The following is a 26,461-nucleotide window of genomic DNA, read 5'->3' as shown; positions in this document are numbered from 1 at the left end:
TTGCAAACCTGAATGGCAAGAATGGATATTTATTTACAAATCAAATGATGTTGACAAAAAAAACATGAATTATTTTGTGTTCCTACTGTCTGCAATGAAATAATATTTGAGGAGGATTTATAACTTGCTTTTTTCTTTTTTTATTCACATTTTCCACATACACATACATCCACATATATACATATATATATCCTTTCGGGTGCGAGCAGCTGTTGCTGGGGGTATAGAATCCATTGAGGAAGAAAAATGAAAAACATTATTTGTACAAAATCTTAATTTATCTATCCACTAGCGAAGCGCGGAAAAGTAGTGTGTTAAAGAAGTTATGAAAAAGAAAAGGAAACATTTTAAAAATAACATAACATGATTGTCAATGTAATTGTTTTGTCACTGTTATGATTGTTGCTGTCATGTATATATATATATACACACACACACACACACATATATATATAAACATATATACATATACATATATACATATAAACATATAAACATATCTACATATACACATATCTACACATACCTATATATACATACAGATAAATATACATATATACACACATACACATACATATATATATACACATACATACATGCATACACACACATATATATATAATTGTGGACTTGAACCCGGACACACACAGACGGACATTGTTGGATCCACCACACACTGTTTATTTACAAATAAACCTCCAGCACCGTTCCCCCAAAGTCCAGGGCACACAGTCCAACTGCCTCTCTGGCCGCCTCCAGTCCTCTCTCCAGCTCCGTCTCTCTTCCACCCGACTTCCACCATTGACTGGAGGGAGGCGGCCCCTTAAATAGGAACCTGGATGGGCTCCAGCTGCTTCCCGGCACTCCTCCGTAACCACGCCCCAGTGTGGCGGAACTGCCGGCTGCGAACCCGGAAGCCGTCCGGGTGTCCCCAGTTGTCTTCCCTCCAGCACTTCCTGGTGTGGTGGAAGTGCTGGGCTCCAGGGATATTCAGGCACCGGGGCGCCGCCTAGCGGTGGCCACGGGTCCCTACAGGGCTGGGCTTCTAAGCTCTTTACCCGTGGCCCCCAACATAACCAGGGCGGACGCCCCCTCGCAGTCTGGAGGAGGTACAAGCCCCCCTCTGGTCCTCCTGGGCGTCCCGGCCGGATGCCAAAATATATATACAGTATATATATATATATATATATATATATATATACAGTATATATATATATATATATATATATATATATATATATATATATATATATATATATATATATATATATATATATATATATATATATATACACACATATCCACATATATATACACATATATATACTGTCAGGGATGCCAGGGGCAACGACCCGGCCGGGATATTGTGAGGGACCGGAAGAGGGTCAGAGCCCACCCTGGATCACATGGGGGCCGCCTTCCTGGTTGCTCTGGGGGCCATGGGTACAGGGCATGGAAGCTCCACCCTGTAGGGGCCCATGGTCACCGCCCCAATGCCTTGGGGACCTGTTACCCCAGCACTTCCGCCACACCAGAAAGTGCTGGGGGGAAGATTTAGGACGGCACCCAGAGAGCTGCTGGGAGGACAGCCGGCACTTCCACCACGCTGGGGCATGGCCAGAGGAGGAATACCGGGAACACCTGGGGCTCATCCGGGGACTGTTTAAAAGGGGCCGTCTCCATTCATTCAGGGCTAGAGTCGGGTGGAAGGAGGACAAGGCAGAAGAGGTGTGGAGGCGGCCCGAAGAAGGCATTTGTGGCCAGGACTGAGTGTGATTATTGGGGTTTGTGCACTTTGGACTGGGTCTGTGTGACCATATCATTTGTAAATAACTGTGTAAATAAACGTGTGGTGGTGAATTACAACATGTCCGCCTGTCTGTGTCGTTTCCACAATACATATCTATATATATATCTATATATATATATATATATCTATATATATATATATATATATATATATATATATATATACACACACATACATACATACATATATATCTACATATATATATATATATATATATATATATATATATATATATATATATATACTGTATATAGCAAAATCCCGTGCTTAGCTGACGAAGAACTGCTTTTAAATTTTTATTAAGAAGAAAAGAAAACCTTTTTAAACTGAGGGAAAATATACCAATAACTATCTGTTAAGGATCTGTTTGTATACCATGTTGTCACTTCAGCAGTCCGGTTGTAATATGACCAAGTTGTGCACTGAGATTACTTTTGAGAATGCAATGTATAGTTTTGTCCAGGAGGACAAATCAAATCAATGGCAACCTTTTGTAGGGTGTGTCCCTGAGACTTATTAATTGTCATCGTGAAGCAGAGAATTCTGGAAATTTGAGGCATTTCAATTGAAATGGGAGATCAGAGGGTATAACGGTGATGCCACAAATACATTCAGAGTGTGGCGCTCTGCTGTTTTTTTGTGCAGCTGCCTTCACACAGCTTCTCCACTGCTTTATAAACGAACGCCATAAGGCCATCGTTTCTCCTTGCTTCGCGGTTCTGTACTGTTTTATTGTTCGTTTATTACGATTCTTATAGTTATTGTGTAGCTATTCGAGACTTACTTTACTATTTAGGTGCCCATTTCCTTTATTTAATCCGCTGCTTGTACGTTATTTTTTGTTTATTACAATTATAGATATTTATTGATTCCCTTGATTAGCTGACTGCCTGCTCATATAAGATGCTCAGCTGTTTTTTTCTGAAACAGCCTTTACAGTTTCTCCGCTGTTTTATAAACGAACAACATATAAAGCTATCACCTTGTCAATTGTGTAATGCGTTTTTTGAACAGGTTTGATGCATGGAAGTGATCACTCGTACTGCGTTCAGTCAGTTCACGTGAGCTGCTCTCGTGTGATGTTGCGATGTCCACGGCTTTATTTAATGTTAGCTAAGACCCGGCACTTAAAAGTTTCTGGCTGCACTCCGGTTGGAATATGACGAAGCAGCGCAAGCTCACTCTTCAGAATGCAACGTATAGTTGTCCAGGAGAAAAGCAATCTTCCCTGAAATCAATGGCATCGTTTTGTAGGGTCTGTCCCTGAGATTTATTACTTGTCATCTCGTAGCAGAGCCTTACTGGAAATTGGAGGCATCTGAATTGAAATGGGAGATCAGAGGGTATAAAGGGGATGCAAGGAATACATTGAGTGTGGAGAAACTCTAGAGACAGCGTGTGTATTAACTTGTGGATTTTTCTGTGAGTATTTGGTGGCAGCATGATGAAGTTGCTTCCGCAAGACCGCGTTAGCTGTGGAGCTCAACTTCGGAGCATATTCTTTTCCTACCTTGTCAATTGTGTAATCGCGTTTTTTGAACAGGTTTGATGCATGGAAGTGATCACTCGTACTGCGTTGTCAGTTCACGTGAGCTGCTCTCTTGCGTGATGTTGCAATGTCCACGGCTTTATTTAATGTTAGCTAAGACTCGGCACTTAAAAGTTTCTCGCTACAGCAATTTTTACTCCGTTACAAAGTGATCCAAAGTCTCGTTTATACCTCGTGTCTTCTCATTAAACTTGTATCTCGCGAATAAAGTATTCAGCCTTTTTCTTCCATGCTCTTTGGGAGCTCTTCCTTCTTTTCTACGTACTGCGGTCACAGTCAGTTCACGTGATTACGTGGGAGGCGTGATGATGTCACACGCAGCTCCACCCCCCCACGGCCGTCAAGCTAACGTCCATTACCGTATATGGAGAAAAATAGGTTCCAGTTATGACCATTACGTGTAGAATTTCGAAATGAAACCTGCCCCACTTTTGTAAGTAAGCTGTAAGGAATGAGCCTGCCAAATTTCAGCCTACGGGAAGTTGGAGAATTACTGATGAGTGAGTGAGTGAGTGAGTGAGGGCTTTGCCTTCTATTAGTATAGATAAGCAGAATTTTAAAGTCAATCCTGAATGACACATTTAACCAATGTAGTGACATCAAAACTGGAGAAATGTGCTCGGACTTTCTTTTCCTAGTTAGGATTCTAGCAGCTGCATTCTGCACTAGTTGCAAACGATTTATGTCTTTTTTGGGTAGTCTGAGAAGAGTGCGTTACAGTAATCTAGTCGACTGAAAACAAACGCGTGAACTAATTTCTCAGCATCTTTCAGTTATATAAGAGGTCTAACTTTAGCTATGTTTCTTAAGTGAAAAAATGCTGTCCTAGTGATCTGATTAATATGCGATTTAAAATTTAGATTACAGTCAACAATTACCACTAAGCTTTTTACCTCCGTCTTGACTTTTAATCCTAATATATCCAGTTTATTTCTAATAGCCTCATTGTATACATTATTGCCAATCACTAAGATTTCAGTTTTCTCTTTATTTAACTTGAGAAAGTTACTATTACATTATATGGAGAAAAATAGCTTCCATTTATGACCATTACGCGTAGAATTTCAAAATGAAATCTGCCCAACTTTTGTAAGTAAGCTGTAAGGAATGAGCCTGCCAAATTTCAGCCTTCTACCTACACGGGAAGTTGGAGAATTAGTGATGAGTGAGTGAGTGAGTGAGTCAGTGAGGGCTTTGCCTTTTATTAGTATAGACTAGCAGAATACCCGCGCCTCGCAGAGGAGAAGTAGTGTGTTAAAGAAGTTATGAAAAAGAAATGCAAACATTTTAAAAATAACGTAAGATGATTGTTAATGTAATTGTTTTGTCATTGATATGAGGGTTGTTGTCATATCTATCTATTTATATACATATATATATATATACATACATATATATATATATATAGCAAAATACCTGTGATTGGCAGCGGAGAAGTAAAAAGAAAAGGAAACATTTTAATAATAACGTAACATGATTGACAATGTAATTGTTTTGTCATTGTCATGAGTGTTGCTGGCATATATATATATATATATATATATATATATATATATATATATATATATATATATATATATATATATATATACACACACACACACACACACAGACACATATATAAACATATATATACATATATATGAATATATATATATATATATATATACATACACATATATATACACATACACATATACATATATATACTGTATATATACACACACACATATATACATACTGTATATACACATATATATATATACAAATCTACATATATATATATTAGGGGTGGGACTCGATTAAAAAAATTAATCCAATTAATTAGAGGCTGTGTAAGAATTAATCTTGATTAATCGTATGTAATCGCACGTAAATTTGCCCCAAATGCAAATTTTTTTTTTAATTTAAAAGGGTTTTAGTGGGCGACAGAATCAAATAATAGACATGGACATGAATATTGTAAACTGAAGCTGTTTTAATTTCTGAAAAAAAGCTTTTAAACTGCATTTGAATTCAAAACAGAAACAAAAATATCATCCCTGGTTAAAATTGGGCAGACTTAAAAATAAAGTGGTAGTTTAAGTACTTTAAGTACATTTTCAGAATAGTATTGTCTTTAAATAATAATAACCAAAATTTCAACATAAAGTGCAGTTTTTCTTCTTAAAAAAATAAGTCAGAAACATAAAAGGTAATTTGACCAGCTTACTCTTTAAACTCTGAGTAACATTAGCCAAAATTATTTTGTACATTAGGCTAAAACAGTGTGATCATTGAACATTTTGTAATTAGATGTAATTAGAATTACTAACGGTCACGAAGTCCAATGATCCCCAGTAAGAGCCACAAAGTCCGCTTTCTGTAATGCATCTAATTTTGCTTGCTTTTCAGTGTGCACAAAACCATGCTTTTATCAAGGCTTATCGGGTAGTCGAAATGATCAGTCGTAGGAGCGCGCTTTATTCCGACTCTAACATTTTTGTAGCTGTGATGTGTGCATCAGTGTAATGGATGTACCAGGAAATCATGCATTGACAAAAGTTCCGTTTGCTTGGAATTGAAAGTGTGATTAAATCGTTATTTTTAACGTTATGGAGTACATGCATCAAGCTTCTCAGCTGTGCTTGTGCTAAGAAAGGGAAACATTTTAAAAATAGCGTAACATGATTCTGCGTTAACCTAATATTTTTCATACGTCCCAAACCAAGGAGATCGAAGGTAAAATGAATCGGTAGCGCGTACATACTCAGTGCATCCCTCTCGGGAATCGAACCTCGAATGTCGGCGTTAGAGGCGAAGACTCTACAATTGCGCCACAGCGTGTGGCTTGTCTATGCTAGTATGTATTGTAGATCGGGGTATATATATACATTTATATATATACCAGCGTATCGCAGTGGAGAAGTAGAAGTTATGAAAAAGGGAACATTTTAAAAATAGCGTAACATGATTGTCAATATACAGTAATTGTTTTGTGAGTGTTATTGAATGTTGCTGTCATCAAGGATTTGATTATCATTATTTCTTTCAATCAGGCTCGTATTTGTAGGATGTGTTGTGTTCAAGTTACATTCCGTGTTTGTCAATCGTTGTAAAGATAAGAGGTTTCATTCATCGATTAGTTTCTTACTGCATCAATAAACAGCTCGTCTTCCTCTTTATCTGAATGTGACAAACTGCATGCACGGGTTTTTTTACACTGTCTTCCTTTAGCGGGACATTCACTTTTTCCACCGTGTGCTTTGTTTCGCAGTAGCTGCACTTATGAATATGATTGTATGTATCAGGCGCTTCATATTTTTTGCTGCCTTCTCAATTGTGTAATTCGGTTTTGTTCAGCACTCTTTGGAACTGTTGCTTTTGTCTGTGCACTGCGTCAGTTCCGTGAGCTGCTTGGTGTTCTTGCATCGAAGGTTCCCAGCTGTGCTGGTGCCATCTCGTGTAATGTCAGCTAAGACCCGGCACTTAAAAGTTTCTCTCGCAGTTTCAATGAGTTTGTGCCAAACACCACCCTGACCATCTCATCTTCCTCTGCATAAGCACAGTCCTTCACCCGTGAATATTTACCGGCAGTGTTTGTATTGGATTGCCGCTGATGGGCGGCCTTATATGGGCAGGCACTAAATTACAAACGCTAGTGGCAGCCTGTCTATGAACTTAATTTAATATAAACTTACGGTTCACGCCGTGCTTTGTTTCCGCAGTAGCTGTACTTATGAATATGCTTGTATGCATCATTTGCTTCATAATGTTTTTCTGCCTTCTCAATTGTGAAATGGCGTTTTGTGCTCATCGCTGTTTGGAGTTCTTCCTTGTTCTCTACGTACTTACGTAGGAGGCGTGATGATGTCACACGAAACTCCGCCCCCCACGGCCATCTCCAACTCAACTCCATTACATTATATGGAAAAATAGCTTCCAGTTATGACCCTTACGCGTAGAATTTGAAATGAAACCTGCCCAACTTTTGTAAGTAAGCTGTAAGGAATAAGCCTGCCAAATTTCAGCCTTCTACCTGCACGGGAAGTTGGAGAATTAATGATGAGTGAGTGAGTGAGTGAGTGAGTGAGGGCTTTGCATTTTATTAGTATAGATTCCTAAATAATTAAATGGGCATTCATATTAGTGCAATACGCTGTTTTTAAAACAGATGACTTCCACTCTTATGTGCAGTGGGTATTATGAACTATCGTATCTGTTCAAGTTCTATTTAAATTTTAAATATAAGTAATTTTTATTTAGTCGACAGAAATATCTTTGGTAGGAATGTAAGTTAAATGTAGTCATCATTGCATACATTTTTCTTCACCATAGAAATGTAAAGACTAAATTCAACTTACATTCCTACCAAAGATATTTCTGTCAACTAAATAGAACCTACTTATATCCAAATAGAACTTGAAAAGATATATTTTTTCGAATCTGATCGCACATTTTAGATCGACTTGACGCACACTACATCAAGCCCACGTGCTATTGTGCTCTCGCCTACCTGCCTCAATAAGTCACCGTTAAACGCTCTTACTTTTTTACCGTTCATTTAATCATGGCTAGTCGCGAAGAAATTAGAAAATGGAAAGAGGATTACACTGAGTATGGCTTTACTAAAACAATTATTGATGGCGAATAAAGTATCCATTATTCATAAAGCTTCAATTGGTGATCTGTTTTTCTGTGTTAACCTCATATTTTCTCATACTTCTTCTCAAACCAAGGGGGTGCGAAATCGGCATCGTCCGTCACAGGGGGTGCGAGGGTAAAATGAATCGGGAAGCGCTGATATATATGTATGTGTGTGTATATATAATATACAGTGGGTACGGAAAGTATTCAGACCCCCTTCAATTTTTCACTCTGTTATATTGCAGCCATTTGCTAAAATCATTTAAATTATTTTTTTTCTCATTAATGTACACACAGCACCCCATATTGACAGACAAAAAAAAAGAATTTTTGAAATTGTTGCAGATTTATTAAAAAAGAAAAACTGAAATATCACAGGAGGACCGGAGGAGGGCTTGTACCTCCTCCGGGACGCCCAGGAGGACCGGAGGAGGGCTTGTACCTCCTCCAGACCGCGAGGGGGTGTCCGCCCTGGTTATGTTGGGGGCCACGGGTAAAGAGCTTAGAAGCCCAGCCCTGTAGGGACCCGTGGCCACCACCAGGCGGCGCCCCAGTGCCTGAACAACCCTGGAGCCCAGAACTTCCGCCACACCAGGACTGGAGGCAGCCAAGAGAGAGAGGCACGGAGGACTGTGTGGCCTGGACTTTGGGGGATCGGTGCTGGAGGCACTATGGGAGCATGTGAGGTCAACTTGTAAATATTTGTAAAATAAACATGTGTTGGGTGAAATTAAGATGTCCACCTGTCTGTGTTCGGGTTCAAGTCCACAGTGGCGTAGTCGTTTGGATGGCCCGTCTGGTGCAAGACAGGGACCTGCATCAGTAAAACATTTTTCTGTGGACAGCCCGGCGCAGCAGCGGACCCCACACACTCGTCGCAGGAGTGGCGCGTGCTCAACCCCGCGGGAGCAGTTCACCCCACGGACCACCGCCGGTCCGCATTATGGCCAAGCTCCCCAGGTGCGGAGGAAGGATAATGGGCGTTGCTGGAGTGCAGTGGGCTCCCGTGAGCACGTCGCGACAGAAGGCGCCCGGGACGGCATGTCGCCTGGCGAGGCCATGCCGGGGACATTTCCCCGGACAGACAGGACCCGGGAGGTAAGTTCCCTGCTTGCTGGCAAAAGGCCCTGTGAGGCCGCGTGTGTTTTGTCTTCGACAAGGCACCTCGTTAATGCAGCAGCAGCTGGGAGAGCTGCTGAGAGGGAGACGCTGCAACCCGAAGAGCCAGCATGCCGCCGCACTGGAGAGGAAAGAGCCAAGATGGCCGCAGGCCGGATGTCCCGCCCACTGACAGGCACGGGATTGGCCGGTGTGTCTTGTGTGCCTGCCAATGACGGTACAGAGGTGGGACCAAGGAACGCCAGTCTCATGCCGAGAGGAGACCCGATTGGACCAGAGGGAGTGGTCCACAGGAGGCAGACGACGCGTGCGGCTGATGGACAGGTAAGCCCACCGATGTCTGTCTTCCTGGTTCCGTCGTCAGCTCTGCGCGAGCCTGGAGGAGTGCCTTCGGCCCACAGAGTCGCCTTTATTACAGATGCTGGGTACTCTCGTCGTCCGGCTGGAGCAGCTGAAGGGAAAGGCGGACGCGTCGGGAGAGACTCCGTGTGACGCAGAGGATCGGCGCAACGCTGGAGCCTTTGGCCGACAGAGTACCGCGGGGAAGGTACGTTTTGCCGTCCCCGTAAAGAATGAGCGGGGGATTCGCCGAAAACGGCCGTGACTTTAATAAGGAGGACCGGCAACAAGTAGGCAATTCTCTAACAGCGGATGCGGCAGTGCAGACTGCCTGCGGAGTAAGGAGAGCGAGTCCGCACGGGCTGGCAGGACAGGGGCTGATGAGTGCCCTGGGTCCTAGCGCCCTGCACTCCAAGCCCGCAGCAGTCTCCTGTCGCTCTGCAGGGACGCAGACGGGGCTGAATTCACCATGCTCAGACCCAGACCGTCAGGGCGTCCAAGAGGAGAAGGAGGAACCGAGGGGTGAATGCCGGTTCCTCCAATAGGATGGGACGTGTCGCTGGGTGCGCACGTCCAGTGAAGGGCCGTCCTCTGCGGAGGGAGAGGGAAACCCCTGGGCAGGTGGAGGAACCGCCTGCGAGAGCGGTCCCGCCTAAGATGGACGGACGGGCATGGAACCTGTGGCGGAGGAGGCAGACAGGCAAGTCGTGGGCTGTCGGTAAGTGGGGAGAGCACTGCCGGTACGGAAACCGACAGGACGCTCGGGGTGAGTGTCCAGGCAGTGCTTCTGGCCCTCCCTTTTCTCTTTTTACAATCCCGAAGCCCCGACGAGCGCTGGAGCCAACGTCGTTGGGAACTTGCCCTCCTGGAATGGAGAGCGGATGGTGCCCTGGCTGGCAGGGACGGTGGAGGCGAGAGCAGCGCAGACCAGAGGGGCACGTTGGCATCGGAGGGGGTGCCGAAGTAGGGTGTCCCAGGGTGCCGTGTTGGACCCTGGGGACATAGTAGGACCCTCTCTTGAGGACATGCAGCCCTTTCGGGAAGTGCCGCTCGGACCAACATGTCTTCGCTAGCGGTGGGGCACTGTGGTATCGCCCAGGAGGACCGGAGGAGGGCTTGTACCTCCTCCAGACCGCGAAGGGGCGTCCGGCCTGGTTATGTTGGGGGCCACGGGTAAAGGGCTTAGAAGCCCAGCCCTGTAGGGACTTGTGGCCAACGCCAGGCGGCGCCCCAGTGCCTGAACAACCCTGGAGTGGCGGAAGTGCTGGGGTGTGTTTACGGAGGAGTGCCGGGAAGCAGCTGGAGCCCATCCGGGTTCCTATTTAAGGGGCCGCCTCCCTTCAGTCAATGGCAGAAGTCGGGTGGAAGTGGACAGAGCTGGAGAGAGGACTGGAGGTGGCCAAGAGAGAGAGGCACGAAGGACTGTGTGGCCTGGACTTTGGGGGATCGGTGCTGCAGGCACTGGGGGTGCACGTGAGGTCAACTTGTAAATATTTGTAAAATAAACGTGTGTTGGGTGAAATTAAGATGTCCGCCTGTCTGTGTCCGGGTTCAAGTCCACAATATACAGTGTATATATATATATATATATATATATATATAAATATATATATACAGTGGTACCTCGGTATACGTCTGCTTTGGAATAAGTCCAACTTGGTATACGTCCTGTTTAGAGGCAAAATATTTTGCTTGGTATCGACCTTTGTTTGGAATACTGACTCGTGTGCTAGAACAACACGTGTGGTATACCGGGCGCGCGCCTTCAACCTGTACAGTAATCCCTCACTATATCGTGCTTCGACTTTCGCAGCTTCACTCTATCGTGGATTTTATATGAAAGCATAACTAAATATATCACGCAGATTTTCCGCTGCTTTGCGAGTTCTGTGGACAATGTGTCTTTTTACTTCCTGCACATGCTTCCTCAGTTGGTTTGCCCAGTTGATTTTATACAAGGGACGCTATTGGCAGATGACTGAGAAGCTAACTAATCAGAGCACGCAGTTAAGTTCTCCTGACTGAGAAGCTAACCAATCAGAGCATGCAGTTAAGTTCCTGCGTGCTGAATGCAGTGTTAACCAGGAAGTCTCGTCTTGCTCATTCAGCATCAACGTGTTTCGCTGTGTAAAGAGTTAACTTTTGTGCTCTTTTGTGTTTATCTTTGTGCATAGTCAAGCCCTTCATTATGGCTCCAAAACGATCTGCTACTGCTTCAGGGGCCGTGCCCAAGTGCAAACGGAAGATGTTAATGATTGCGAAAAGGTAAGCGTTTGGATTTGTTGAAGGCTACGATTCTTTTATTTAAAAAGTAGGAAAGGAATATAAGATTTACGGCTGCAGTGTCCTTTTAACCAGGGTGCAAAACGAGTTGTAAGTGGATGTAATAAGGCAGTAGTCTGGATGGAATCTGCTTTAGGTATTTGGTTTGAAGACTGCCAGAAGAAGAACAACGGCAGTGCTTCACATTTGCCTGAAGAGGCTCCTTTGGAAGAGCTGTAACGCTCTCCTTTGTTGTGCAGTAAAATTAAACTCATTGTTATCGGACAAGTCATTTTCATTTATTTCATCTAATTGCTTTTGTATTTATGATTTTAGTATTAAGCAGTGTTTAAATTATTTTATACAACCCCATCAATGTATAATATGCCAATAACAATAGGATTTTTTTTTCATGGGAGCGAATTAATCATTTTCCCATTATTTCTAATGGGAAAAATTTGATTGGTATAAGTCTTGTTTGGTATAAGTCCAAGGATCTGGAACGGATTAAGGACATATACCAAGGTACCACTGTATATATATAATACTCGCGCTTCGCAGTGGAGAAGTAGTGTGTTAAAGAAGTTATGAAAAAGAAAAGGGAACATTTTAAAAATAACGTAACATGATTGTCAATGTAATTGTTTTGTGACTGTTATGAGTGTTGCTGTCATCAAGGATTTGATTATCATTATTTCTTTCAATCAGGTTCGTATTTGGAGGATGTGCTGTGTTCAAGTTACATTTCGTGTTTGTCAACCGTTGTATCAGGTTTCATTCATCGATTCCTTTATTACTGCATCAATAAACAGCTCATCTTCCTCTTTATTTGAGACATCACACACTGCATGCATGGGGTTTTATTTTACACTGTCTTTCTTTAGCTGGACAGTAACTTTTTCCACCATGTGTTTTGTTTCCGCAGTAGCTGCACTTATGAATATGCTTGTATGCGTCACCCGCTTCATATTCTTTTGCTGCCTTCTCAATTGTGTAATGCTTTTTTGTTCAGCGCTCTTTGGAGCTCTTGCTTTTTGTCTGCGTACTACGTTCACAGTCAGTTCACGTGAGCCGCTTGGACTACATGCATTGAAGGTTCTGAGCTGTGCTTGTGCTATCTTGTGCGATGTCCACGGCTTTATTTAATGTTAGCTAAGACCCGGTGTTCTGAACACCGGCACTTAAAGTTTCTCTCGCAGTTTCACTGAGTTTGTGCCAAACACCACCCTGACCATCTCATCTTTGTTTCCATAAGCACAGCCCTAAACCAGTGAATATTTAGCGGTAGAGTGTTTCTATTGGATTGCCGCTGACGGACGGCCTTATATGGGCAGGCACTTAATTACGTGGAAGGCGTGACGATAAGTGACGCAACTCCGCCTCACACGGCGACAGAGCTGCAGGCTATGGCCGGTATATATGTACATAAGTAGGTTCCAGTTATGACTGTTACACATAGAATTTCAAAATGAAACCTGCCTAACGTTTGTAAGTAAGCTGCAAGGAATGAGCCTGCCAAATTTTAGCCTTCTACCTACACAGGAAGTTGGAGAATTAGTAATGAGTGAGTCAGTGAGGGCTTATATATAATTATACAGTATATATTTATTGTGGTATATGGCCGGTTACTCATCCCAGCCAATACCCTCAGGCCGCCAGATGGAGCCCTCCCTGCAGCATGGAGGTGATTCCCTGCTGGCATTCGGGGCACATTATATATATATATATATATATATATATATATACATACATACACACACACACATATACATACACGCACACATATATATATATACACACATTACTATACTGCTCAAAAAAATTAAAGGAACACTTTTTAATCAGAGTATAGCATCAAGTCAATGAAACTTCTGGGATATTGATTTGGTCAGTTAAGTAGCACAGGGGGTTGTTAATCAGTTTCAGCTGCTTTGCTGTTAATGAAATTAACAACAGGTGTACTAGATGGGCAACAATGAGATGACCCCCAAAACAGGAATGGTTTAACAGGTGGAAGCCACTGACATTTTTCCTCCTCATCTTTTCTAACTGTTTTTTTCACTAGTTTTGCATTTCGCTATGGTCAGTGTAACTACTGGTAGCATGAGGCGAAACCTGGACCCTACAGAGGTTGCACAGGAAATCCAACTTCTCCAGGATGGCACATCAATATGTGTCATTGCCAGAAGATTTGCAGTGTCTCCCAGCACTCTCAAGGGCATGGAGGAAATTCCAGGAGACAGGCAGTTAGTCTAGGAGAGCTGGACAGGACCATAGAAGGTCCTTAACCCATCAGCAGGACTGGTATCTGCTCCTTTGGACAAGGACAAACAGGATGAGCATTTCCAGAGCTCTACAAAATAACCTCCAGCAGGCCACTGGTGTGAATGTCTCTGACCAAACAATCAGAAACAGACTTCTTGAGGATGGTCTGAGGGCCCAATGTCCTCTAGTGGGCCCTGTGCTCACAACCCAGCGCAGTGGAGCTCGATCGGCATTTACCATAGAATACCAGAATTGTCAGGTCCACCAATGGCACCCTGTGTTTTCACAGATGAGAGCAGGTTCACCCTGAGCACATGTGACAGACGTTGAAGGGTCTGCAGAAGCCATGGAGAATTTTATGCTGTCTGTAACATCATTCGGCATGACCAGTTTGGTGGTGGGTCAGTGATGGTCTGGGGAGGCATATCCATGGAGGGACGCACCGACTTCTACAAGCTAGACAAAGACACCTTGACTGCCATTAGGTATCAGGATGAAATCCTTGGACCCATTGTCAGACCCTACGCTGGTGCAGTAGGTCCTGGTTTCCTCCTAATGCACGACAATGCCCGGCCTCATGTGGCAAGAGTATGCAGGCAGTACCTGGAGGATGAAGGAATTGAAACAATTGAATGGCCTTCACGATCCCCTGACTTAAACCCAATAGAACATTTGTGGGACATTATGTTTGGTCCATTAGGCGCCAGGTTGCTCCTCAGACTGTACAACAGCTCAGGGATGCCCTCATACAGATCTGGGAGGAAATGCCACAAGATACCATCCGTCGTCTCATTAGGAGCATGCCCCGACGTTGTCAAGCATGCATACAAGCTCGTGGGGGCCACACAAGATACTGAAAAGCATTTTGAGTAGCAGAAATTAAGTTTTTGAAAAAATGGACTAGCCTGCCACATCTTCATTTCACTCTGATTTTAGGGTGTCTACACAATTGAGCCCTCTGTAGGCAGAAAACTTTTATTTCCATTAAAAGACTTGGCATCCTTTTGTTCCTAAGACATTGCCCTGTCATTATTTGTGTAGATATCCAACTTCATATTGAGATCTGATGTATCTAATGTGTTTCTTTAAAGTGTTCCTTTAATTTTTGTGAGCAGTGTATATATACATACACACATATACACAGCGCCAGCATAAATTCACTCCCGATCTGACGCTGTTCGTTTTCAAATAATATTGCATTAGTGCGATGATGTTTTCACATATATTGTCTCTTTCTTTCAGGTGTGTAATAGAAACCACAGTATAGAGACAAGTGTGTATATTGTAACAGGTACACACGTTGTAAATGTAAGAAGGACGATCTTTGTGTGTGTGTGAACTGTTAATATTTGAATTTGATAATTGCATATAGCGCTGAACTTACTGCTCTGTACTATTCTTTCCTCTGCATGTCCCGGAGTACAAAAGAAACAGCATACAGCAACATGTGGGGACTGGCAAGATCGGGGGAAAAAAAAAACACGGGGTCACTGATTACAAACCGTAAGATGTTATGCGAATGAATGTGAATAATGTTGCATCCGTGCCACAAAGTTTTCCGAAATGTACTATATAGGTCATAAAAAGCATAATTCCGAATATCATATATACCTATGTCTGTTTTTTTTTTTGATATCATAGACCATAAGCTGCATACTAATTCAGCGTGAGCAGGAAAACTCAATAAAGTGACGGTGAGATACGAAGAAGGCAGATTCGCCAGTGTCTGTGTGTCAGCTTTTATCTCTCCACATGAGAGAATGCCCAGTTCCATTGACTCAAAACACCACTCACATCTCCAGTTATTCCCAGTTGCAAATAAAAACTAACCGCGTCAGATCCCCCTTAGAGTGTGGGGGGTGGTTGTATGCATCGTAATTATGATTTAGAGAGAATAAAAGTGAAAAAGGGTAACATTAATAAGTCCTATAAATGTACACCGTGTGTTACAGACGCAAACCAAGTGCATGTGTGTACTGTATAATATTAACAATAAGAGCAGTTCACTGCTGAAAACGGCAAATATAGGAGACAGTGGGAATCGAACCTGTGGCCCCTTGATTACAAGTCAGCAAATCTTACCGCTACGCCATGGAAGCTGTTGTCTTTTCCTTTAACCTTTTGTGGTTATTTGATCTTTGGACTTCAGGTTTCATACATTATACAGTTTATGCCTACATTTTGTCATTTACTACAAAATATGAAAAACGTGTCTGTTTTTAAAATATGTTTACACAGATTATTGTAGAAATGGAACACACATGAAATGCGTGTGTTCCAAATAACGATCTATTACTTCCCCTCTAAAGCTCCACTTCACTCCCAGATAATCAATCAAGGCATGAGCTGGGAGAAGTTTGTGCACGTTCTAAGTCGGTGGGGGGATGGAATAACCGGCTGCTTGTCTTTATCAGCACATTTACAGGACAAAGGATGCTGGCGGGGAGGTGCTAACAGATTTAAGGTGGACCAGATTTACGAGTTTTTTCGGAGGCTCTGGTAATTCTTGTGTTAAGCAGATGCTTCGTTAGGTGGTCAGAGAGGATGGGTGGAATTGGGATCAACTACTCCCCCTCGTTCTCTTTGCCTATCGGGAAGTCCCTCAAGCCTCTACGGGCTTCTCACCTTTTGAATTGTTATGCAGACAACAGCACCAGGGGTATATTGGATATCATAAAGGAAGGCTGGGAAGGAGAGGCTTTTCCCTCAACAAATATACTAGAATATATCGCACAGTTACGTGATAGATTTGAAAAAATTAGACCGATTCTAAAAAGTCATATGTAGGAGGCGCTAGCAGCACAGGCCCGCCTGTAGGATCGTGGCATGACTATCCGGGAGTTTTGTTCGGGGGATTGAGTCATGGTATTGATTCCCACCTCTCACTCCAAATTGCTCACCCACTGGCAAGGCCCTTAGGAAATTAAGGAGAGGAAAGGACTGGTGGACTATTTGGTGAAACAATCTAATCGTCGACCAAGCGAGCACGTGTATCATGTGAACTTACTGAAACCGTGGAAGGAGAGGGACCCCGATCCCTCCTCCAGTCAGCCCTGCTCACTCTTTGCTCAAACAGATCCCCTTAATTTCAGCGAGGAATTATCTTCCAGACAGAGGCAGAAGCTGGAATTAGCTATCCGCTCCATTCCAGATGTGGTGAGTGATTCCCGACCCAGTTGTTAATCGCTACGCGCTTCTTAAACTGACTTTCTCTACACTAAGAGGAGGCGCAGGCAGCGATCGCCGCACAGAATACATTCACTTCATGATATTCCTGCTCTCTGAAAATTTAGAATGCCAAGATAAATACTTGATATCATTTTCAGGGTGAAATGTATTAAAGCAGGTATTAAACATGCATGGTAGTGTGGCGGTAGTGCTGCTCCCTCACAGTAAGGGGTCCCCAGGTGTATATTCAGTGTAGAGAACTTTATGGCAGGTGTGACGAGGCTCCAAAAAACTTGATGTATGAATGGGTATTGCACAGGTTTAACTTAAATATTGTGTAAATGTTGGGTTCAAGATCTGGTGTTAGGAGATACGAACGCAGAATTCAATGAATGTTCATCTGAGCGGGCTTTCTTTATTGCATGCGTTGTCTCTGTCCGACGTGCCAAACCCCCAGTTCCTATCCTTCCTTTTTCTTTCTCCACATAACCAATCACCACACTATAAACGTCTTTGTGAAATTAAAACTAGTTATAAACTTAGTGTTCTGAACTTTGAAATCTTTGTTATACATGTTTAATTATGCCATCCATTCAGGGTTGCGCCCATCCCAGCAAGCATTGTGTGCGAGGCAGCAGGAAACCCTGAACAGGGCACCAGCACACTGCAGGGTGAATACGAGCAATACATACACTAGCAGGGGCAATAGAGCATAACAAAACTCCACATCCTATGTGACTTTGAAAGGAAACTGAAGTACGCTGAGAAACCCACTCGCAAAGCATGCAGATTCAAAGCAGGGAACACCCAGGACCCTCTGCTGCGAGGCAACAGTGCAACCTCCATGCCACCGTGCCCCCATATGATTAATACATGCTTTAATGCATTTCATCATGAAAATTATATCAAGTATTTATCTTAGCATTCTAAATGTTCACAGAGCAGGAATATCATAAATTTAATGTGTTCTGTGTGCTGTTTGTGCCTCTTAGTACAAGAGAAAGTCAGTTTAAGAAGCACATAGCGATTAACATGGCTCCAGGAACACTTAACACAAAGCATTTAATATGCTACATAACTTGTGATGGGGTTTGAGAAAATATAGTAAATTAAATATTCAGTTTATGATGAAGTTTAGTTTACGATGTTCTACTTTAATAACAAATTACTAAAATAAAGTCAACATATCGACTTTAATCTCAACAAACGGCGAGAATAAAGTAGAAATGGCAAGAATAAAGTCACTATGTCGACTTTATTCTCATCATAAGCGTCGCGATTAAAGTGGAAATGTGGAGAATAAACTCAACATGTCGTCACACTATTATACAGTACCCCAGTACATTACACAGTATTGAAAAAAGTAAAACAAGTACAACCTGGCTTGCAGTATTATCCAGTGGTACAGAAACAGTATTCACACATTTGAACATAATGGTCCACAGCCGACCTTTTAAATCCAAAGTATCTCCAGACAACAGACACGGCTCCTTTTTCCAGCAAAAGTTCTTCTGTGTCATCATATTCAAGTTTATCGTCTGCTACAGCTTCAGTTTCGGAATGTTCTCTGTCCATTTTCACCACGAAATACATCCATTACCACACATACTCTGTTGCATGCCTGTTTAGCGATGTAGCAGTGAAAAAGAGCGCCCCGCGCAACACCTCCACTAATGCATGTACTCGACTGCATGTGTTTAGCGGTGTAGCAGTGTAAAGGTCCCCCTTAAACAGCTTCCAGCTGCGCCACGTTCCGAATATTGTTTAGACAATTTAAACCGGTGTTGCGGTATAAGAAAAATCCATATCATAACAAAAATAAATGGTTTTTGGTATGAACCGGTATACCGCCCAGCACTACTGTATATACAGTATATATGTATATATACCCACAAACACAACGTATCTACATACATATACAAGCATAATTACAATTAAAACGCTAAAGTATCATGTAAGGAAATAAAATATATAATAAAATGCTGTATCTAATTTCAGCTTTGCGTAAACACTTTAATGCTGTAAAATGTGGCGTGTTTAGCAGCTGCTGATGGTGAAAAATCAGGGAATATGCAAATATGGTTATTTTCAAATATAATCTCATTTCATTCTGAGGAGGAACATCAGATTAATCTTTGACTGTAATTCAATGAAGCATATGATGAAGCTTCTAGGTTTTGAGGCGTTCAATCCATATATGTGGTAAACTGCCAATATCCTGGTGTCTAATTTGAAGTCCTCTCTAATTATTTGAGAGAATAATTCAGCAATGAATTTCACTTGGTTTGGCTTTCATGGTTTTCAGGGAGACCTTCAATTCTGATATTTCTTCTATATCAGTCTTCCCGGACAGCTAATCTGTCTCCTGACACTTTGCATTCAGATTTAGTAGCCGTTGCTTTTTCGTCAGTAGCAGAAGCCATTTTTCGACTATTTCAATATGTGTCGTGAATGCTTGCTTAATGTCTTCAAACTGAGCATCAAGTGCTCTAAATTTATTTTCCGACTTACCTGCATTTTCCTGTTTATTCTAGCATAGCTTTAAAGGTTGCCTCAAAGTGATTACTTAAACATTTCCCCAAGTTTTTAATATCCTCAAACAGCTTCTCATTTGTCATGTTTATGTCCTTTACATCTTTCCTAATATTCTTTGTGATCTTCTTTATATTACTCTTTATCTCATTTATGTCCTCCCCAAATATGGTAGTTATTGCAGCGATTATTGTGGCGATTCTTACCTTCAGCTCGGACTTTTGTTTCAGTCTTCTCTGTGCTCCGTGGGGTGGAGTAGCAAGCCCAGCCGGAGATTATGCTGTCGGCTCGAAATGGGCAGCTGGCAGTGCAGAAAGTAAGGTCATTTTCAGTTCCAATGAACCTTCTGGAATCCACAAAGTCTCATGGCCCGACTCACTTGTATTTTCACTCCCATTTTCACACTAGGATGGAGGCGATGCTGCGGCATCAGGTCCCAGGAGAGCCATTGTTTTGCCTATCTGTTCCATGTCGGTCTCTGCCAGGCTGTATCTTGAACTTGAGGACTTTTTAGACTTAGATGAAGCTTTAGCAGTCTTTTCCGTTTCTTTCTAAGCCTTTTTTCTGCCAGTCATGCTCATTTCTACTTGCATATGCTGTAACCCTTGGGTTGTGCAAATACAGGATACCTTTTTTAAAAAATAAATTAATTAATAAATAACACTTCTCAGACGTCCATCTACCAAAACGGATGAGACCAATCCCCAAAGTATTTCACAGATGGGTTATGTTTCTTATGCTGGAATGCAGTGATTGCTTTTTCCAAATCAAACCAAATAGTTACAGTTTGGACTCTTTCGTCCACTAAACATTTAAAATCTTCTGGGCTTATCCAGGTGGTGTATGGCAAACCTTTGACAGGTAGCAATGTTTTTCTTGGACAGTAGTGGCTTTCTCCCTGCAACTCTGTCACACATGCGCATCTGGGGACCACCTTCCTGGCTCTAGTGAGGTATGCAGTGCCACCCCGGGATGAGAATAGGTGCTGATGCTAACAATGTCTTCTCAATCCTCCTTCCCATCCAAGAAAAAAAATGCACAAGAGAACCACTGACTCTGCATCACCACCCAAAGAAAACCCCATCCTAGAAGATGGCATCAGATACCAAATTGACACTATGAAGGACAGAGCTCCTAAGCACCTACCCAAGTGCTAAACTCTTAAAATACTGCTTTTATGTTAGATCCATTTGTCAGCTGTCTCTTTTGTTACAGTTAAAACAGATTATTCCAACCTTTTGCTGACTCCTCAAGTTGTCTGCTTACCCGGCCACCTTTACATAAGTTATGTTGAAAGTGAACATTTGGGTTATTTTTTGAAAACCAGTTTTTCACCACTTTCGATCCACAAGCAGAAAAGTGAAAGTTGAGTTATGTAGGCGTTATGAATGTTACAATTTAAACAAATCACATCATGACTCTGTGTTCCAAAAGGAGCATGATTCAGAGATGTCCTACAAAGATGAGAAATAATAAAGGTTTGTGTGAACCATGTAGGGGTTTGATGCCAGTCAGCCCTACTACATTATGTATAGTGAAGCCAAAGACAGCTTAATCTTATTTATTTTCTATGACCCCATTGCCTGTTCTTTTGATATTTTCCTTGTTATCTTTCATTTATCTGTAGAAAACTCTACCTTGTTTAGAACAAGGACTCCTCTAGCTCTTATACTGGATATGGGAATATGCTCATGAGAGCCTGTCAGATAGAAGAAGCTTTTTATATATCAGTGTAAAACAACTCTACTCTGGACCTAAGTACATCATACATTTTTTAACAGAGGGATAAACTGAATATGTACCAGAAACAAGTGGAATACATTTAAATTAGTCCAGGAAATGAGCAGTAAGGAATTGGAGGCCTAAACCTTCCAACACCTCAAACTGTACTCACCTAATTCAGTTTCACTTGGCAAAGTAACAGAAGGAGTAATGTTCTTCAAAACACTGAACAGGAGTCTCCAAAAATCTGGGGTCTGAAAAAAATAACAAGAGACAGTGATGCCCAGTGATGCCCTTTAAGAAAATGTAAACTGTCATGCTCTTTGGCAACAACAAACAACAAAACCTTCCATTTACTTACATAATATTTAAGCAGATACTGGAGGGACAAGAGGCCAGTGGCTTGAGCAGGAGGACCCAAATAAGAAAATCAAAGTCATATTTGGACCAAAGAAGAGAATTATTACCTAATGACAGCAGCACCATACACAGACAAATAACAATGGCCAAATAATAAAAATAGTAAAAGTATTTGTTTTTATTCAAGCATATTATCAAATAGAAAAAAGTAAAGCAAATATATTGATAATAAAGCAATAATTACCATTCAAAACAGGGAATAGATTCCTGAGATATATCACTGCCAGGGTCAATGTTTAGTATAATGATATGCAAAGCTAAGAGAAATAAATGCTTCTTTATAATAATAAAAGTGCATTTGTAATGCAAGAATATGATGATTTTGGAAAAAATAGTATGGTCACTTCACTCATGGTGGCCTATAAGGAATATTGAAATAATTTATTTTACTTTGTCTTAAATAGCATTATATATTAAATAATGCAGATACACGTTATCACGTTAACACAATATCTTTTTTGTATGTCTGTTACAGGTCTGAATTCAATGTATGCCGTAGCAGCTTAAACACGATGAGACACCAAGCAGTTGTACATGATCACTGAAACTGCATTTAGAATAAAACACTGCCATGGAACTATACATACAACACAACAAAAATCACCACATCCTTTGACCTCATAAGTTCGATCATTCCCTCCTGTCTACCCCTTTCTTATACTTGTCCTTGTTTGTCAGTCATTTGTTTTGTGAATTCTATGAAATGGACATTTTTCTTCAACTGCAATAGCAAGTGTTGAGGGACAAGGATGGATGGGTGCAGGGGGTGTCTTGTGTCGGGGCAGTGGAAAAGGGTGACAGGAGGTGGGCAGCTAATTGAGAGAAAAACTGACATTTAATACCAGTACAGAAACTCTGAAATGCTGGAACTGTACTGTTTTAAAAATTGTTTTTTACAGTAGTTTTCCAATACCAGTATGCAATGTTCCCTGTACATCGAGCATGTGAGCAATCGCTCATACATTTTAGGAGTGTTGTCCACAAATTTTACAAGGTCACTAACAAGAAGTGCTGACTTTTAAACAAAAAAAAAACCAGTTTGAACTTAATCAATTACCAACCCAGTTAACGTGAGTTTTGAGCAAAAATGTGTTATGTGAATAAAACAGTCAATGCTGTTGTTTCTTTGACACTTTAAACATGTCTAAGTGAAAAGCTGAGGAGAATTCAAGTAGTACATCAAAGAAACAGTCTTTGGGGTTTAAAGCAGAATGGATGACATCGGAATGTTTTGTTAAACAGACTTAACACATTGCACTGTGCAGCATGTGTTTCTGCGAGACATTTTTAATTACTCAGATGGTGTCATTTGCAAAATATACTTGAAAGCAGTCTTGCTTTTAACAGGGAAAACTTGGAGTGACTAGAAAGTGGACCATCACAGTTTGAACCAAAAACCTTACATTGACTCAGTCACAAAACTTAAAAATCAATTGAAAGGTTTTTTGACAAAAAAAAACAGCATCTAAACAAGATCTTGAAGACAGAAAAAAACTTGTGCAGAAAAGCTAGTGACACCTAATGAGGTAAAACTGACATTAATACCAGTACCGAAACTCCTGAAATGCTGGAGCTGTACTGTTTTAAAAATTGGTTTTTACAGTAGTTTTCCAATACCAGTATGAAAAAAGAAAAAAAAAAAAACAGAATCTAAAGAAGAACTTGAAGACAGAAAAAAACTTGTGCAGAAAAGCAAGTGACACCTGATGAGGTAAAACTTTTAACAGATAACGCTTTGCTGGCCGTGAAAATAAATTGTTCTATGTTGGCAGTCCAGAAAATTCATAATCATGTTGCCAAATGCATGAAAATACCAGACAGTTGGCAACATAGGAATTATCCCTTTGAGTTCATTGAATGCATAAATTCGACAATAAAAACCATCACGTTCAATGAAATTACAAGATCAGCCGACCACACTTTGATAGCTGATGAATCATTTGACATAACAGTTTGAGAAATGTTAATTTTATGTATTAAACTTAGGAGTGAAAGCAAATCCATTCATAAAACTGTGTCTGTATGTGACAATAAATCTGCACTTGGGGCTGGTCAACACTTTTATAAATGGGAAACAAGTCAAATTTAAACCAGATGGTAATTTTTACCTCAGAGGCACATCAGTCATGCAGGACAAATGAAAAAGTGTAGCTGCTATTTTGTAGCAGTCCACTCCACTCCACACTTATCACCGTGACATTGAAGGGCACATCATGAAGGCCTAGGTATATACAGAAGATGCTTGAAAAGATGTTTCCCTGACAAATTACATTGAGACCTTGCTAAGGACTATTTAAACCATTTTGTTCAGGTTAACTGTTAAGAAAGCGAAGTTTGAAGGACTTGCCAAAGTGGCAGATGCAAATGTAATGACTTTCAAACCATTAAACAAGGTTTAAGATACCGATTAACACATTACAGCCATCCTGCTGCACCTTCACAGCTCCCTGTGTCTTACAGGATTGAATATCAAATTCTGTTATTAACCTGCCCACTAAGGTCCTCTCATTCTGTGCCCCATAGTGTGTTTTGTGCACTATGTGAGTGACAGCAGGACCTTCAGCTGTATAGCGCCCAGACTATGGAATGACCTCCCAAAATTAATGAGATCAGCTGACTCCATTCATTTTTTTTCGACTGATTTGTTTAGGAAGACATTAAACAGACCTGATATTCTGTCCCTTCTTTCAGTTTACCTCGTCTATCTGTCAAGGTACTCAGGGTTTGAATTTTTATCACAATTTATGTTATTTGTTCAAGATGTTTTTGTAGTATTATATGTTGCATTTTAGTCTGCATTATTGTCTTTTACTCTGTTTGAATGATTTGTATATCCTGTATTTATCTTTACTTAATGAAGATATTATTTGTAGCCAATGTTATATAGGTCCTGTTGTTCTTTCTGAATTTTGGGCATAGGAAGGGTGCTATATAAAGTGTTCTTATTAGTATTTATATTTTTTCTTTTGATGGCCCATCGTTTATAATAATAAGTGACAAAAACTAGAGCAGTTCTATATAAGACAATTATTATATGATTCAGTGTAGAATATATATTTGCCGCTTTCTTCACATACATGTTTAAAAATATTAGATTGGCTTAAATGTTTATTCTAAATTGGTTTAGAATAATATTACACAAATGCATAGTACATTTTAAAAAACGTAATCGCTTTTATTATTAACGTATTACTAAACTCTAACATGGTAAATATAATAATATTGTATACTTCGTTTCATGAATGTAAACGAAAAACGTTTCAATTAACACAGATCTTGATTATTTTAATTTTGTCGACATTTAAATGGTTCCCATATTCCAGAACACAATGTAAATGTTAATACTGTAGTGTATTTCACAGAAACGATCCGTATTGTTTAGTTTGATGTATGACACGACATGATGGCAAAAACCCTCTGAACCAATGATACGTATTATTTGGCTTGATGTACTGTTTTTCCTTCTAATTTTATCGCTTAATTTCCTTGACCCGATGTTAATTTACGGGCTTTGCCGAGACATGCCGAAACCTTCCAAAAGTAATTTTACGAAGTCAAGTTCTGAAACCACGGAGACGTCACTTCCTGGTCTGTAACTGCGTGTCTACAACTGCGGTGACATATGGTGCCGTGGCTCTGCAATTGGTTATTATTGATGAATACGCCTGTGGGCCTCAAGAGTGTCTCGTCTGCACTGTAGTGATGGGAAGTTCGGATCATTTTAACGACTCGGACCTTTGAGTCTCGTTCAGCAAAATGAACGAATCTTTTTTCGAGTCATTTCGGTTAATTCTCTTTCCGGCTCAGACTGCATTGGTTAAGCTTATAGGGCTGTCACGTGATGAACGAACGACTCGAAAAACCCGAAGACTCGAAACAGGTGAATCAATAATTCCAATACAGAAACTATTGGAAGTTGTGCAAATGCACATGCGCGACTGAACGAATCACTCTCACGAGACGACTCGTTCTAATCCGAGTCACATTAAAGATTCGTTCAAGAACGACCCATCACTAGTCTGCAGTCGGAGTCTATTGGCCTCAAAAGAACACCGTCTGATAACGTCATCTCTGCGCGCTCGCTCTTATTTACTCATCCAGTCTATTTTTGACAGTCTGTTTTCAATGGTGGGTACGATCCTGCTAGCTGACCCGGATGGGGTGCCTGTCCATCACGAAGTTTAAGCTAACGTGCCGACCGGAATACGCAAGCGTTAAACTGAAATAGATGGATTTACTTAAAAATGCACAGCACTGGAATGTGTGCGGATTCCAAAAACAGCCATACCTCCAAATGCACAGCTTCCCGAACAGTCGGCGCTTTATGTTGATAAACACGCGACACGTCATTATTTATCGTTTGTACGTCCCGGGTTTTCACCCGTATGTTTCAAATGAGAAACGCTATCCTGCTTCGTATCCACTAGTTGTGGACGGTAAAGCGGCTTTGTAAAACTGTTAAAACTTACCGTATCGGCCCGGTTAAACTTGGCACGGCGAAAGAGCTCGGGACTGGGGACATCTTCAATTCCCAGGTGGGACAACAAACGACACAAAGTCAGCACGACTTCTTTTAGCGACCGAGACATCATCCTGCAGCCTGCACCAGCTCCTCTTCCGCGCAATACTCCCGCTCGTTTAAAAGCAGA

At 41.3% G+C, this 26,461-nt stretch overlaps 1 protein-coding gene across 2 annotated transcripts in view; it reads right to left on the bottom strand.

Annotated features, from left to right (window-relative positions):
- The window catches only part of tedc1 (tubulin epsilon and delta complex 1), a 139,639-nt gene extending 113,178 nt beyond the window's left edge, over positions 1-26,461 (bottom strand). For both annotated transcript variants that reach the window (XM_039742173.1, XM_039742172.1), the window contains exons 1-2: positions 26,282-26,461; positions 21,565-21,646 (exon numbers count right to left, since the gene is read on the bottom strand). In XM_039742173.1, the coding sequence (XP_039598107.1) occupies positions 21,565-21,646; positions 26,282-26,404 (205 nt within the window). In that variant the 5' untranslated portion in view covers positions 26,405-26,461. The remainder of the gene's footprint in view (positions 1-21,564; positions 21,647-26,281) is intronic.

This window comes from Polypterus senegalus, chromosome 18 (genome assembly GCF_016835505.1).
Source record: "Polypterus senegalus isolate Bchr_013 chromosome 18, ASM1683550v1, whole genome shotgun sequence".
NCBI lineage: Eukaryota > Metazoa > Chordata > Cladistia > Polypteriformes > Polypteridae > Polypterus > Polypterus senegalus.
Note: the sequence above shows the minus strand (reverse complement) of the source record. Positions and strands in the feature narration are given on the sequence as shown.